This window comes from Apus apus, chromosome 8 (genome assembly GCF_020740795.1).
Source record: "Apus apus isolate bApuApu2 chromosome 8, bApuApu2.pri.cur, whole genome shotgun sequence".
Classification (NCBI taxonomy): Eukaryota; Metazoa; Chordata; class Aves; order Apodiformes; family Apodidae; genus Apus; species Apus apus.
Genome location: NC_067289.1, coordinates 13,682,890 through 13,698,718, shown reverse-complemented (window position 1 = coordinate 13,698,718; position 15,829 = coordinate 13,682,890). Strand labels below are relative to the sequence as shown.

General features: G+C 37.0%; 1 protein-coding gene across 5 annotated transcripts in view; it reads right to left on the bottom strand.

Moving 5' to 3' along the window:
• Nucleotides 1–1,711: 1,711 nt before the first annotated feature.
• The window catches only part of ACAP2 (ArfGAP with coiled-coil, ankyrin repeat and PH domains 2), a 59,724-nt gene continuing 45,606 nt past the window's right edge, over nucleotides 1,712–15,829 (bottom strand). For 2 of the 5 annotated variants that reach the window (XM_051626144.1, XM_051626146.1), the window contains 12 exons: nucleotides 15,497–15,602; nucleotides 14,853–15,061; nucleotides 14,573–14,642; nucleotides 13,157–13,251; nucleotides 11,607–11,791; nucleotides 11,168–11,272; nucleotides 10,696–10,788; nucleotides 9,231–9,418; nucleotides 8,784–8,893; nucleotides 7,644–7,754; nucleotides 7,338–7,399; nucleotides 1,712–2,608 (listed from right to left, as the gene is read on the bottom strand). In XM_051626144.1, coding sequence (XP_051482104.1) covers nucleotides 2,505–2,608; nucleotides 7,338–7,399; nucleotides 7,644–7,754; nucleotides 8,784–8,893; nucleotides 9,231–9,418; nucleotides 10,696–10,788; nucleotides 11,168–11,272; nucleotides 11,607–11,791; nucleotides 13,157–13,251; nucleotides 14,573–14,642; nucleotides 14,853–15,061; nucleotides 15,497–15,602 — 1,438 coding nt within the window. In that variant the 3' untranslated portion in view covers nucleotides 1,712–2,504. The remainder of the gene's footprint in view (nucleotides 2,609–7,337; nucleotides 7,400–7,643; nucleotides 7,755–8,783; nucleotides 8,894–9,230; nucleotides 9,419–10,695; nucleotides 10,789–11,167; nucleotides 11,273–11,606; nucleotides 11,792–13,156; nucleotides 13,252–14,572; nucleotides 14,643–14,852; nucleotides 15,062–15,496; nucleotides 15,603–15,829) is intronic. The other 3 variants (XM_051626147.1, XM_051626148.1, XM_051626149.1) reach the window with 2 other exon arrangements.

Here is a 15,829-nt window from a genome sequence, read left to right as displayed (position 1 = left end):
ACTGAGTCTGCCAGTAGGACCAAGCTCTCAACACATTTCACATGGCTTAGTGGCATATTCATTCTTGCTGATGAGCAAGATCTTAACACATGTATTGCACGTGACCTGAAAAAATCTTTCACTGAATTCATTTTATACTGGATTTTCTAGCACACCTAAAAGGATTGAGGAATGAGGTTGCAGGATCAGAAGTAACATACGTACTCCCCGAACCATTAAAACTCCACAGCTCCTGTCAATACTAATATACTTGTGGTTCATGTATGTTATTAGTCCTTTAGCATAATCAGACTGATACTGCTTCCCAGATGAGACTCATAAATGTAGCACATGGATCTGCATGGCTACAGGGAAGAAACTTTGTCTGCAGGAAGTCATCCTTCAAAATTTGCCATGGAGTTTTTTTTTTATGGCTAGGAAGGAAAATACCAGTGGATATTTGAAGTATGTGTATCAGACATTTTTCCAGCAGCATGGACTGATAGTGATTATGGCATTAAGCTTCACATTACAGCCAATCACATTATACTCTGCCTGTCATGTAGGATGCAGAAGAAAACTTTAAAACCCCCTATGTTTAAAGTGTATGCTGTACCTAGTCATATCTTACACTGTCCCATCTGAACACTGGGAATTTTACTTTCTCTACGATCTACTAAAATATCTGCTGCTGCTAAATACTGCAGATTAGGAATTATATTATCATTTCATTAACAGCTATTTAAAAACAACTTACTATAATTACTCCTTACAGGTGATATTCCTAAATTTATTATCAGACTAAATGCACTCTTTAAATGGACAGAATCTGTTTTTCCTAGCATAACTGTACCACACACAAAGCAAGAACTGCTTTGTAAGGTTCTACTGCTTGCAAAAATAATCTATTGGACAATTCTAAAATGCTATTAACTTTGCAGCAATAATCATCCAGATTTGATGCATTATTATACATACAATGCAAAATTATAAATATTTGAAATTCCTTGTTAAAACTTAACATGCCAGAAAGTTAATTTTACCACAGTTTACAGATTTTTTTTTAACCAATTTTGCTTATCTTAGCCAGCCTGAAGAAAAGCCAATTCATTTCCTCAACACATTTAAACAGCAGGTGGGCATAATACCATGGCTATTAGGATTGCTGAAAACTCACATTGACCTAAAAATTCTCCTTAAATTGTCCACGGGACAGACAAATAATTGCATCTGCTGTTCTAGGGCTTCAGGTGATTACTATCTAGGTATTAAATAACCTGGACACATAAGAATTTATCTACAGACACCATCTATATGTGCACATCAGCAGAATGGAGATCACTGTTGAACAAAGCAAAGTTGTGTTGCTGCCCTCAAAACAGCTGGAGATTGTGCTCTTTCATTGCTTTACAAAAATATGCAGTGAAACTCCCAGGTTTTCTTGTGCACACTTTTGTTTAAACAACACTTAAACCCTCACATCTTTGCAGCTTATATAAAGGATACTGGTTCCTGACATAAAGGATTGATTGCCCTAAAATTAGGGTGGCTGCATTAAATATGAGATGTTATATATTTAGCCTAGGGCTATTAGTGAGAACAGCAGAACGAGGCAGTAACAAAGATGCTTTGCAGGACTGCTCTGCACAAACTCCATTGGCTCACTATTTACTTTCATGTCTCAAATGTCAAGCTTTGATGTCCAAATACTGCAAACAAATCCCACATCGTGTCCAGCAGGATTAAGTTTATTTTTCATGAAAAGTTTCACATGCTCATTTAAAAGTCTACTTGTTGCACAGAAAGTTTAACTTAAGAACACCAAAAAAAAAAAAAAAAAAAGAAAAATAGATTGCTCTTAGAAGTTTGGTCCTCCAGGATATACACCTACTGTGACTGACCCGCAGTCACTTGTGTAAAGACCAGCCTGGTGTTAGAGCTTCCACTGAGAGCTTGCAAGAGGAGAAATTGCCATGTCTTGTAACTAACATCTTACCTCTAACCACAGTCAGCATTAGGAGCAAGAGAATCTGTTAAGTTGCAGGCCCACAAATAGGACAACTCAGTAAGACATTACCCCATTTCCATTCTAAACAGTCCCAGAAAATGCAACCCATACCTTTTTGTCAGAGGCACGTTCTTTACGACACGAGGGAGAACAGCTGACAGCAGGTGATACGGAACAGCAAAGCTGCTCTGATCATCCCGCGTCCGGCGCCTGCAACGCGCACCGCTGCCCCGCCTGGCGTCACCTACCAACCACAGACAAACCTACTTGCTAATAGGTGCTATTTTTATACTGAGCTAGCAGATATTCCTTTTTTTAAACATTTCCCTCAGCTGCTGAGGTATACATACTGTAGAATGCAAAACAACTCATACATTTCCCCAGCTACCACAATCTAAAGCTATGTTAGAGTGGTTATTTTATCCAAACTATCTAACAAAATGCATATAATTCATTCTGTTGAAGTAAAAAAAAAAAAAGACTTGTACTACAAGGGTCAGGTTCTTCTTCTTGACACTTAAGACTTCTGGGAATCTGACTGCTGGAAACGGTTTAGCTTCTCTGGATTATTTGATGCCATTTGAGAAAAGTCACGAAAAATGTCCTGATAAATTTCATCTCCTAGGTAGAAAAGAAAAGGAGAATGGTTTTAAACATTTGTGACAGTTAACATCACTGACCATTGCACAAATGCCCTACTGTGCTACCAATTACTATGTAACACTTATTAATGTATAAAGAGCACTCATAGATGAAATGATGCTAATGTGAAGTCTGGGACTGTTCACTTGCATGCAAGTTCTGTAGATGCAAACGAAACAAAGCCAAACTATACCTGATATAGTACCTCGCAGGCAGCCACACAGAGGGAAGTTCAGAGTTAGAAAGGAAAAATGAAAGCATTTTAAAGCAATGTAAAAATAAAAATGTTTATTAGCTGTTAAAGAATAAAGTCCTTGTTTATGTGAAGAGGTGCTAACCAAGATTTTCTTCAGAAAAGTATAATTATGGTGTAAATAAAGATTTCCTTGGAAACAGAGGTCAGAAGTCATACAGCCAGACAGAACTATCTATGAAAGAAGCAATCAGCAAGCAAAAGGATATTTAAAAAAATAATCCGTCTTAGGAAATCAATGTTTATAAATTCTTTTGGTCTACTATTTCAGCAAATATAAATTTTCACATGTATTACTGAACATTCATTACAACTTTTAGTATTATCTATAAGAGTGATGATCGTTTCCTTAAATATCTTGCTTTTTTTTAATCTTCTCCATTTGTGCTTAAACACAACCCAATGACTAGGACATTTTCCAAAATGAGGGATGGCAGCCACTTCCACCAGGCCTGTCTCCCTCCCCTTCCCTGTCTGTACAGGAACACATATTCAGGAATGGTTACTTCTTGAGTCATTGCCAAGTCACTCTCCTACTACTGTAAGAGGGACATTTTTACATTTTTTCATCTGCTGCAGCATGTTGGGCCTTGAGTTCAGGTTTCATATTAAAACATTAACCATAACCTACTGCCTTCAAAGGGAATTAAATGCAAAAATTGTTTGGTCTGATCAGGAGCTATGCAGACATCCAAATTTTACTGCCTTCCCAACACAGATGACCACACAGGACTCAAGATCCCAGCACTACTGTTCCTTGCTGATAGCTTGATTAACAGCATGACAAAGAAATCAACCCAAAATCTCTCTCATCATGTATGTGGAACATTTAGATTCCCCCCATATGATTGTAGAAGAAAAGTATTATTCCACTACTTTTTTCCAAAGGGCAGTTTTTTTAAAGGATTTTTTTTGGTTTAAAAGCTTGTACTACAGTGAAAAGTTCCACTTATTTTTCCACCTTTTGATGCACATTTCCAGTATTGGAACTATTATCCTTTGGAGAAGAGACTCCATTGATTTGAAAATAGTTTCAGAAATGGTAACTGACCCTCCAGAAATATTTAACATGCATAGTATGTGGGTTTATATAAAAATGTAACAACAAGATTCTTCCCAGATTTTAACAGATCAATACATTGCATACTGCTCTACTAGGAAAAGTTAGTTCTAGTGTGTCACTGCTCCCTTTTGGTTTTCAGATTTAGTTTCAAGTATATTCTAGAGACAAAGCAGGCACAGGACATTTTATTGTAATGGTTGCTGATAACTGCTGGCACTGGGAGATAAGCACAGAATGAAGGGAATTGTAACATTCACCAAAAGAACAGCTAGGAAGAGCACAAATCAGAATCAAGCTTATATGAGAAAAGCAATTATGCTTTTAATACAGAAGTGGGTTCCATTGGTGAACTAGTATTATAGTTCAAGTTGCCATATTTGGTTCTTTCATATTAACTTGAAAGAAAAAACAAAAGCTATTTCTGCAAGATACATTGTGGCTCTGGTTTTGGTTCTATTACATAACAAAAATATTACATACAAAAATAGACTAAAATAAAGTGCCCCTTTAGTCTGTATGCTGCATTGAAATACTTAATGCTGTAAACCTCATCATTATTTTAAAATCCTACTTTAAAACTGAGTTCTGGAAATTCTCTTTCCAAGCAATGTTTTCCCTAAAGTGCAGGTTTTATTTACAAAAATACTGTAACACTGCTTTACCATTTAACACCAGAGTAACTCAAAAGGCACACATCATACATTCAAGAAAAGATAGGAAGAAAAAGTAGCAATGCTAATATCAAATAGTTAGCAGAACATACTGTAGCACCAGAAGATGAGCACTCAAGTGTTACATAAGAAACAGTACAATGGTGCGTATGGCTTCTACCACCAGAAATTAACTTCTTGTGGAACAACCTAGTTTCAGATAGTTCCCATTCTAGAAATACTTTGGAAGACCAACTGTTCCTTGCAAAGCAATATATACATTCTCTCAGTAGTGCAGATCAGCCAGGTATATTTAAATCAGACACGTTAATGCCATGAGTTGCATTAATAATTGTTTGCTGACCACATTACTGAACTGGAGAAATAGGCAGTTGGCCTCACTCTGATGACAGCAAGCTCATACAGCAGTATTTACCCTCACATAGCTCCCAGAAACATACAATCATCTTGAAAATCCTTGTTTTCTTCTAGAATAACCGTTTTGGAAAGGAGTTCTAAAATCAGGGCAGCACAAATAATTTAACATGTGAATGCAGTGAAAAAGACCTGCCTCCTCTATGAGCACATCAAGGTATCATTCCTTGTGACAGCAGGGACAGGCTTGTGCTTACAGTGACACAACCCTCTAGCCTAGCAGACACTCCAGTATTTACTTCAAAAGAGACTTCAGCAAGAATCTAGGAGAACAGGGCTATGCTATAAAAAATATGGCAAGATTTCCTGGCTAGGACACTGTGCTACAGCTTGTGGCCTGAATTTCAATAGTTAATGATATCCCACCCCCTTTCTCCCTAATTTTGGGCAAGCTCTATCCCCTTGTAGCAGCTCTACTTGCCACTATCAATCTCTCCTGCTTACAGGGATGAGATACCATCTGTAAAATATCTGGATCAGATTCTATCAACTGCAGTCTCTAGATTCTAATCTAATACAAACTGATAAAAAGGTCAAGATACTGTCAATGAAAGAACACCCAGCTTTTTAGATACCTAATTGAAGAATCTGACTAAAACAGTATTTTAAACAAGATGCCAGGAAAAACTGTCTTACTCATCTCTAGTTTAAGCACATTCTTATTTGTTATGAATCAAACATTGTACTTAACATTTGGAACATTTAGTAACCAGCTGAGGCTTTGTGTACAGACTATAGAAACATTTTCTAGTTTATAATAATTCTAGATTTGTGAAAGGTCCATTAAATGACCTAAGATACTAATTTATTATTTAGCACAAAGCTTTTAATTCAAAATACCTCCTTCCTTTAAAATAAAGGAATTTTGCTGTTTGAGACCAATACTGTTTTACCTCTTAAAATAATAATGAGGAGACTCAAATACCTCAGTATGTTACCTTCAGCCTGTTAGTGAAGTAGTAGGTACTATATCAAAAAACAGCTTTACATTGAAATCAGCTAGACTGGCAATAGACTTTTTTCTATATGTAGCCTGCTGCATTTTCTGAGAGGGGAATTCTTCCTCATTTAAGCTCATAATCAAGTATATACTTCTAAATTATCTGTTTCTCTGCCAAAGAAAGCATGTCTGAGTGTTTACAGTACTTCTATTGTTTTAATTTTAATTTCCTAGAAGATTTGTTTAAAAATAAATTTGAAAAACATCTATTCTTAATGAGAAACTTTATGAAATAAATAGTGTTTATTTAACAGAGTTCATTGGGGATATTGGCATGAGACTCAGTGTTGCCCCTTGTGTATATTCTAGCCCCAATCTGGTAAAAGACATAAGCACACCCACAATCCTTATGAATCAGTGGAAAATACATAAGGACTTTACACGAGTGAGCAAAGACCACTCACCCCTCAATCTTAAAAATATGTTTTGCCTTTCACTGCTGCCAGGTTGAGTGGCATGATTTTAGCTGTCTAAGTTGACAATCAAGTCAACCATTACTGATATTTGCACAAGATGAGATGAGGTTCCTATGGAAGCATACCATAATAGAATAAATGGCTTGCAAAAATATCCCACCAGAACAGTGTAAATTTGGACTGAGTGCCTGAGGAAAAAGTTGCACATATTCATTAAATGTAATTTATTACTTTCTTGTACCAGTTGGATCAACTACCTGCCAATTCTTTTCTTTTTTATTAAAAAGGGTAAAATACTGTGCTTACACAAATACACACAAAAATGATAATGTTTTGTTTCCTATTTGTATCTTAATAAAGATGTTTTAAAATAAAATAACACTTTCCTGTTTCTTTCTGGAGTTATTGTAAAATATCTGATGTATATTTTTATGTTGGTGTGCAAGCATTTTTTTTTTCAAGAGGATAATTCCAGAGGAAGAATGATATCCTGTAATAAGATAAACTCCTCAACTGTCTTTGAGCAACCTGGGTCAGAAGGCTGCTGTTAAGTAAGGTCAGGCAAATCCTAACATTATGTGAATTTCAATGGAACATCAAAAGGAGAAAACTGGACAATTACCAGCAAAAGCAAGTTAGTAATGGCTGTACTAACTCACACTACTATAATAATGTACTTTAAATACTCTTCTTTTAGGCCCCCTAAATACTCTGACAAAGTCACACCAGTGGATTTCAATGAGGCTTTAAGATGTGTCAGTTGCTTATAAAAACATTGTTTGAAGCTATCTTAAATTTCCCTCAGGTCCTAAGAATCTAATTGTAAACTGATAAATTCCTGAATACACTTCTTATACTGCATTTCAGTATGGTTATTAGTGGAGTATTGACCTGGCTGTCCATAGAGTCCTTCCGATTCACGCATTTCTTCATTCATCCTTGCTAAGCGCAACCTGTGAGGTAGGAAACAAAGAGAACAATGTCACCTTTCAAGCACTAAAAACGATTGCAACTCAAGAGCTACAATGCATTCCTCAGCCTCACACCAGTGAGGTCATCTATGGATAGTGCACCTTTTGATTTTTCTTTTGCTGTCCCTGGTTTTATGTCAAGAAATTTTGACATCTCTTGTATTTTTAACTTGAAACAGAATAGGAAAACCTAGTTACCTAGTTAAAAACAGAACATACAACTTACAATGTTACAATATCTGCATTTGCAGCTTCTACTGCTATACTCAATGGATCTTTCCCATCTTCATCAGTGGCATGCTGGTTTGCTCCTCGTTTTAGGAATAAACACACTTGTCTGTTTAGAAAAAGCATTTAAGAATATTTTTCACAACAATAAATGAAACAAGCAAACAAATGCAAGCTGGATGCAACACATTTGGCTTAAATCACCCACCAAAGATCTCTTGGTCATATAAAAACAGTGCTATTCATCTACAACAACTAGGATGATAAAGTAGCAAGGAAAATCTTTAATTATTTAATCCACATTAGAGAGACAGTCTAAGTCAAATCATGCTAGTGCAGTGTGGAGTTGAACCCTTTAGAAGTGAGACTCTACCTTCCTGAGCCACCTTAGGTTGTAGAACCAAAAAACCTCAACCTTTTTACCATGTCAGACAAGAACTGTTAAGCAGGATAAATCAATTAAAGTGAAGAACCCAGTTCACAGGGGTCTGATTTACCCAATGTAAACTGATCTCATTTTTCTCTACTATTATAATTCTTCATCTTTACATAAAGAGGGCACTCTGCCTAAGCTTAAGTCTTAAACTCTCCCAAGATGTCAACTTGCACTCTGTTTAGAATTCATGCATGCAAAGAGTTTGGGCACCACCAACCAGATTACATCCTCATTTGAACTGAGCTGGAACAGGATTTCAGTTAAAAGCCATGATTCCAAAACTCAAGATGTAATGCAGTACATTTTGAAATGAGATATGCTCTTATTGCAACACACAGGTGGGATGAGGCAGAAAAAGCCTTGACACTCACACAGCACTGTTTCTACTATTTGTATCATATTTATGAAGAAAATGAGGAAAGTCTCATGAGTCTTCAGCAAACGTTCATGCCATTTCAAAACAAGCATTTTGAAATACATGTGTTAACAAAACTGACCAAAGCAGTTAATAGGTGTGTGTTTTGCTTGCGGGTAAGACTGCTATTTCAAAATGTTATTTCCTCTCTCACCACAAGAGTTTAAGAAAAACCTAGATCATCTGAAATCTATAAAAATGCCAGAATATTTAGGGAAATTAAGAAGCTTCACATGAACCACCATAATAAAGGATGGCCATTTACAAATTCTGGAGCAGTGAGTTACCCAGTGTGTCCTAGAACTGTGGCATGGTGCAGAGGTCCTCTTCCTTTCATGTCCCTGATGTTCACATTGGCTCCATTCTGCAGCAAGAATTCACAAGTAACCAATGAACCCTACGGAATAAAAGCCAAGAAACAATTCAGCACCAGTTCTCTGGAAAAAGAGCAAAATCTCTTCTTCCTGATCGATACCAAGTCATGTGGCAAAGGAAACAAGAGACCTGCTTCCATATAAAATTTAAGCTCTACTAGGCTATATAATTTCAAACAAAGGATTAACAGGAAAAAAATAGTTCAGAAACAACTTTGAGGGAACATGGTAGACACAACTTCAGCATCACATTATCATTCATTAGCAAAGGAAGCAGTTCCAAAGGAACAGTGACACAGAAATAATCCGATTACTCCCGTTCCCCTCCTCCCACATCGGTTGGAGCAGTGCATCACATACCCCTCGCACTGCCTGAATGAGTGGTGTTGCTTTGTTTTCTTCTACGTTGACCCAGTTTACTTCAGCTCCATGGGCCAAAGCTTCTGCCATATCAGGAAGATTTTTCTCAAAGGCAGCTCGATACAGCTGCAATCCTGGACTAGGCTGTTTGGAGTCACAGAACACAGGAGACTCTTGCTTGTCTCCTTCTGAAAAGAAAAAAAAACAAAAAAACAACAAAAAACTGCTTATCTAATCTCTGTAAGGTACCTCCTGGAATTTTGACCAAAAAAAAAGCTACCGTAAGGTAGCTCAGGTTTTATGGAATGCTGTGCATTGTTGCCCCATTCTGCTAGAAGTCACAAATGCCTTTAGCTTGTTCCAGGATTCAGGCATGGCCACTTCATGGAAATATTACTGCCCAGAGAACATTCTCTCCACATTACTGGCATGTGTGAATATCCTTCAACCTACCTATTCCACACCACTTCTAAGAATGAAAGTGTTTCATCCTATACTGCAAGACATGAAAAAAACTAATTTCCTGCAGAGACCTAGTCATGCAAATACATTTTTATCTGCAACAGCTTGATAAAACTGAATATGAGGCTAAAACTGTTCTGACCTAATTTTTGCTAAAAGATATAATTGTAATTTACCAAGCACTTGCTTTGCTATAATCTTTTGGAGTAAAGCATAATCTCTCTTTTCATCTCAATAAGTTATAGAGTGAAGTCTGGGAGATAAAGACATTGTTACATATAAGCTTTCACGAGCTACAGCATCAGAAGTGTTTCTACCCTGCAGTCAAAGAAAGGATCCAAGCCACATGCTGTTCTGCCTACAAACCACAACTGTGAACTACTTGATTTAAAACCTACCTCAGAAGACTGTTTTGATGTAGAAGAATAAGTTTGCTTTACAAACAAATGTTTTGGATATTTTGACAAGCCATATTCAATACATCTGTAAACCCAGGATGCTATTGTTAGATAGCACATACTTTCCTCAATCGCTTTGTCATAATTTGACTAAAGAGCGGGTAATGTTCAAAGACACGGTCAATTCCACATAAGCAGAAAGCAGAAAAATTAAGCAAGAATGCTCAAATAACATAAAAGCCTATTATCTGTGACTTAACAGGAATTCCATCTCCAAGGATTTAACTGTTTATAAAAGGATTGTGCATTTCTGTGGAGACTTTTTTGTATCAAAATGCAGCACTTCTTTATGTGTTAAAGAACAAAGTTATGGCTCAGTATCATCCGATTAGAAAAAGCAGAATTCTCTGAACTCGTTTAGAAAGACTCAGTGTCATTCTTACTACCATGCCTGAAGGACAGAAAGGTCAATCAAACAATTATTAGCCTTGTTAAAAAATGTTTCAGCCCAGCAGGATAGAAGAGATATGAAATGACCACCAAGTACTACTCTCCTTGATAAGAACACACTACATTTTCCCCTTCAAGTGCAAAGCCTAACGTACCTGGCTCATACAAACTGTTGGATGACACCGTAGAGGCAAGGTGTTCTCTGCTGTCATCAGCACTCTGCTGGATCCCACTGTCACTGCTTCGTACTGTTTTGAGGAGAAACTGTAATTACTATGCAGACTGTAAGTTGCCTGCTCTTCACAGATACCATGATAATAAAGCAAGCTCTTATACTTGGTCCTGAATACATAGTTTAAAAAATATTACTAGTAATGATTCAATATTCTTAATGCATCCACAGAAAAACATGAAGTCACATATTGCAACCTAACATTTATTACAATAATAAATGACAAAGATTGTTAGAAAGGAAAGTATCAGGATAAGTAAAAAAGCTTAAATTATTTCATGAAAACCTTAAGCAATGCAGTAGCCTGGAGACAATGGATAAAAGGCAGGGAGATGGCCACACACACAATGGATCTCTAGTGCAAATACTGAACACGCCATAGCTGTAGTACTTACTACTACGTAGTTTTGAAGAGGTATCAAAGTAGGAGAAGAGTGAATCTAGTTCATCAGGACAGAACAGAGACTCTCGCCTCGCCTCGTCGCTACTTACAGCAACCGCTGGGACATGCAAGTTAGCAAAGCACAAAGCAGGCAGTAAGGAAGGGACAGGGCAGGAAAGAAGGTTATTGGAAAAATTAAGAAGGATGAAAATACGGAGGAAAGAAGGTGGTTAATATGTTTCTGAATGATAAGCACCCCCACTCCAAACTCTTCCCCACTTAAAAATGCACATCTCTGAACAAGTCTTTTCTCCCTTATACATCTGAACTAGGCTATGACCCATTAGAAGGTCGATTCCCATTTCTCCGCATGAGGCAGGACATCAATTAGTAAAAAAATGTTACTTTCAAAAGAACACGTACTACAGCTAACAAGAGAAGTATGTAAATACCTTTTTGGGATGCTGCACCTTGTTCCCCTGCCAAAAGGGATTTTTCAGGGCCACTGTGCCTTTTTGCTTCCTGACTTCGAGGCACAACTTTTGTTCCAGATTCATGCAGAGATACTGATGCAGGCCGCTTCTCTACAAATTTTCTTTCCACATATTTTGCTCTGATGTATGCCTCCTTCTCCTGCCTGTCACATACCAAATCTCTGGAGTTAGTAAGCTAATCTTTTCATGTATTTCAAGAATATCCATTTCATACTAATTCTAGTAACCAAAACTGAAGTTTGTCAATGCATGTAAGACACCTATGACACATTTTCAGGAAGAGGAGCACATTGTATAACTCTGTCTGGATTCTTGATTAAATTTTGTGTAAGGCTCAAAAGAAAGTAATTTTGTTAAGTTCATATATGTATATTTTCTTTCAGGTAGAGACTTCAGAAAGTGGTATGTGGAAGAAATATGCATTAGCTACTGTATGTTACTCGGAATAGATTATTTCAGTTGGAAGGAACTTACAATGAACATCTAGTCCAGCTACCACTTCTTGGTGTTAATCCTTTATACATATTTTACGTTGTTAATGACCTATTAACACAGCATATATTTAATTTCTTAGGTAAATATAAATTGCAACATTCATTAAAGGAACATCAAGATTGCACAGAAGAACCACAACAGTAAGACTCAAGATGAGACAAGTCACCAGTTCCATAAAGCACACTGAAATATTTTTTTTGTAATCTGAGGTTATCACGTTAAGACATACACACCAGGTGTGACAAACTGATGAAAGGGGCTATAGAGGTATTACTGTTGAAACTGCTGAAAAGCAGATACCATTAAAAGGAGCACCTAGCAGATCTTCTACATTCTTCACATTTATAATTGGCTCCAAATTGCCAACACTTCATAAAACACTGTTTTCTATACCACAAAACTACCCGACAGCAAGTGGAACAGAACTAGAAAGCTGGTAAAAAGAGTTTTAAAAGATATCTTATACAGCAAACCAAAACATTAAGAAACTACCTTCAAATGCAAATTGGCATCAGAGAAATGGAAGATAGCAGTATCATATTAGAAGGCTGCTGTAAAGCAGCAGAGGTCATGTACAACGTAGGCAGAAAGAGCATTCTAGGGATCAGGGACCAAAAGTCAAACTCGAGAACAAAATTACTGGAAACAAAAGACACAGACAGAGCCTCTTTCCAGTAGCACTCTCAGATCAAGTACAGCTGGCTGTGGAAAGCAGACAGGAAACAAAACCAACATGCCCATACTGATATCAGTGCAGGATAATATGAGCTGTCATCAAAAGGACGGCGTGAGATCAGAAAAGGAACAATTGAACAAGAAAGGCCCAAAGGGACCATCAGAAGGAATATCCAATAGAGAGTGAGAAAAGGGGGAGAGCAAAAGCATACTGGTGATAAGGGGAAATGAAGAGTAAAACAAAGCAGTGTCACACAGTTAAGTGGCAGCATCTTTTAAAGCTGGAGGCTGAAGTAAGTAACAAAAATAAGGAAGAGGTACTGCTAGTAAATTACTACCTTTGGCTTCCAGGTTGTGGCTTCTTTACTCCCGCTTTTTCCAACTTCACTTCATATATTCTATTTATAACATCATTCCCCAATTCACACATAAGCTACGAAGTAAAATAAATAAATTCAAACACAGTTGCAAAAGGCTTTATCTACCTATTTTGGTTTTTTAACCTCAGCCTATTTTTACAGCTTAGTATTTTCACTGGCAAAGTGCACTCACAGACATCAGCATGTTATATTATAACAAAACTATCAATGAATAGAGAGACCAAATTTTGAGTAAAATAGTAAAAAAAATACAGGCACTTATGAAATGCCACTCCCTTTTGGCAAAGGACTGCAAAAGTGACCAACTGTCATTCAAGACTCTTTCTTGTACAATCAGAATGACATCTGCAGGTTTCACTGACAAAGGTATTCTTTTCCACCAGCTTTGCTGGCAGCTATTCCTGTCCCATTGGCAAGAGCCATTTCAGTCAACTCTATTCCATCTTATCCAACAGACATTTCTGCTAAACCATAATCTGTCATGGCTGCAGAAAAAGATCAAAGACAAAAAACAGCCTGCAGATACTACTTCATGGAGAATTTGGCCCATAAAGTCCAGCTTACTGATGGCAATGAACAGACTTCTTGCTTCTAGTATCAGGTAGAATATTCAGCTCTTGTATTTAAATAAAAAGGACAAGGGGTGTATTTTGAGGTGTTTTTTGTTTCCTCAGCATGAAAACATTGATATTAAAATTATTTAAAGTCAAACCACAGGAGAAGCACCTCTACTGACACTGTCTTTTGATTGTTCAGAATAGAGAAGCAATCCCTAAATACCAGAACATGGCAGCCAGAAACAAATGGTTATTCAGTTGCACACATGCATCCATGCATGAGATCTTATTTCTGTATTTCAGTGTCACATGATTTTCATAACAATGTTTCAAGCCAGAATTTTGGCACACAAATAGCACACAAGAGCAGCTGCATTAATGTTCTCCTATAATCCAACAGGAGTATGAAATCAAAATCTCACTGTAAGAGCTGGCATCTGAATTTAAGGCTTCAGACTGACGTAGCACTTCCAAAATTTTTCAGCCCACTATATTATAGGTCTGTGAAGAGATTTCCATTTTTTAATGTTGAAAGTATCAGATGAAACTTACTGCTCAAAGTGCATTTGCAAACTCAAAAGTGTCAGAAATTGTTCTGACTCACAAGTTTGTAATGACTACTGCTATTGCATTGTAAGAATGTGCAAATTAAAACTATAAGAACTATGCACAACTGTAAGCATTTTTGAGTAGAGAATTTAAGACATTCATTGGGTACAAATGCAAGTGTTTCCTGCATTTAACTTTGACGCAGTAGCTTTAGAACAATAATCTAAGTACCAACTAGAAACTTGTTTAAAAAAAAATACTATCATACCTTTAGAAGTTCAGGTTCCCATGAATCCAGCGTTAGAGATCTCACTTTTGAAAAGTGGACTCCCAAGCTCCTAAACAGCATGAAAAACACATTAACCTGTAACTGCATGTTGTGTCTCACCTCAGACACCTTCGTCATTAAATTATGCAAAGCAGTTACCTTAATTCTGTTTACAAGCAGGAGCCTCTAACCTTGCTTCAACATGCATCTTAACAGGCAAACACCACCCTTCCTAATTAAACCAATGCCCAAATGAAACAGTTCTGAAGAGCTGCCCAACCTGTGTATCCCAGAGCACTCAATGCACAGTGTGATTCCAAGGTTGATACTGGCCCAGCGTGGATCTGCCAAACCACAATCACAGCAGGCAGCATTACCAGGAATACACTGAACTCGCTGCAGGGCACTTTCTCCCTTTAACAACTTCTCTTTTGTCTCACTGCCAGATTCTAGGTTTCCAGTAGAAGGGGATGATTTCTTTTCCTGTTTCTGAAAAAAGAAACAAAAAAAGGAGACACACTAAATTAAAGAAATAAAATTCCTACAGGTACTGATAGTGCACTAGAATCCTGGAAAAGTAACTTCTGCATTTAAGGCCAAGGAAAGCCACAGAACTGAAAAAAAAAAAAAGCAGGTTTTTAGAAGGACTATAGAACTGAATACAGGAGTATCCCATAATGCTATTAATTTTAAGCACACTACAGAAAAATCTTACCAAAATATATAGGCCAAAGTAACATTATTAAGATGAAATAAAGGACAGATTAGATACAAATTGTAGCCTTTAAAGTTTCATTGATTTCCACTGGAAGACAAACAACGAATTATTTTTTTCCCTTCCCCACTCATAAAAATAAGTTCTCTCTATCTTTAATTTTTGAGCATCTGAAGGGGGGTGGTTGCTTGTTTGGTTTTTAAACTCACCTCAGATTCATCCCCTTTCTCTCTATATGCTGTAGCAATACTGGTTTGAACAGCCTTAATCCATGCCTGTCGCAGCTTTTCCGAGTCAGCCTGCAGCATGCAGCTTCTGTGACAAATATAGGTGGACTCAGATTAAGACTGACCAAGCATCTACCATCAAACAACGTTTTCCAATAAAATACAGGCTCTTCACAAAGTTTCTTGCTATCACCACAGTATATTGTTTAGTAGGCATCATATAATAAATCCATTTATTTTCAGATAACAAAGCAGCTGAGCCTTTATGAATTGCAAACTATTTTGAAAAGTATTTGCAGGTAATGTTAAAACATA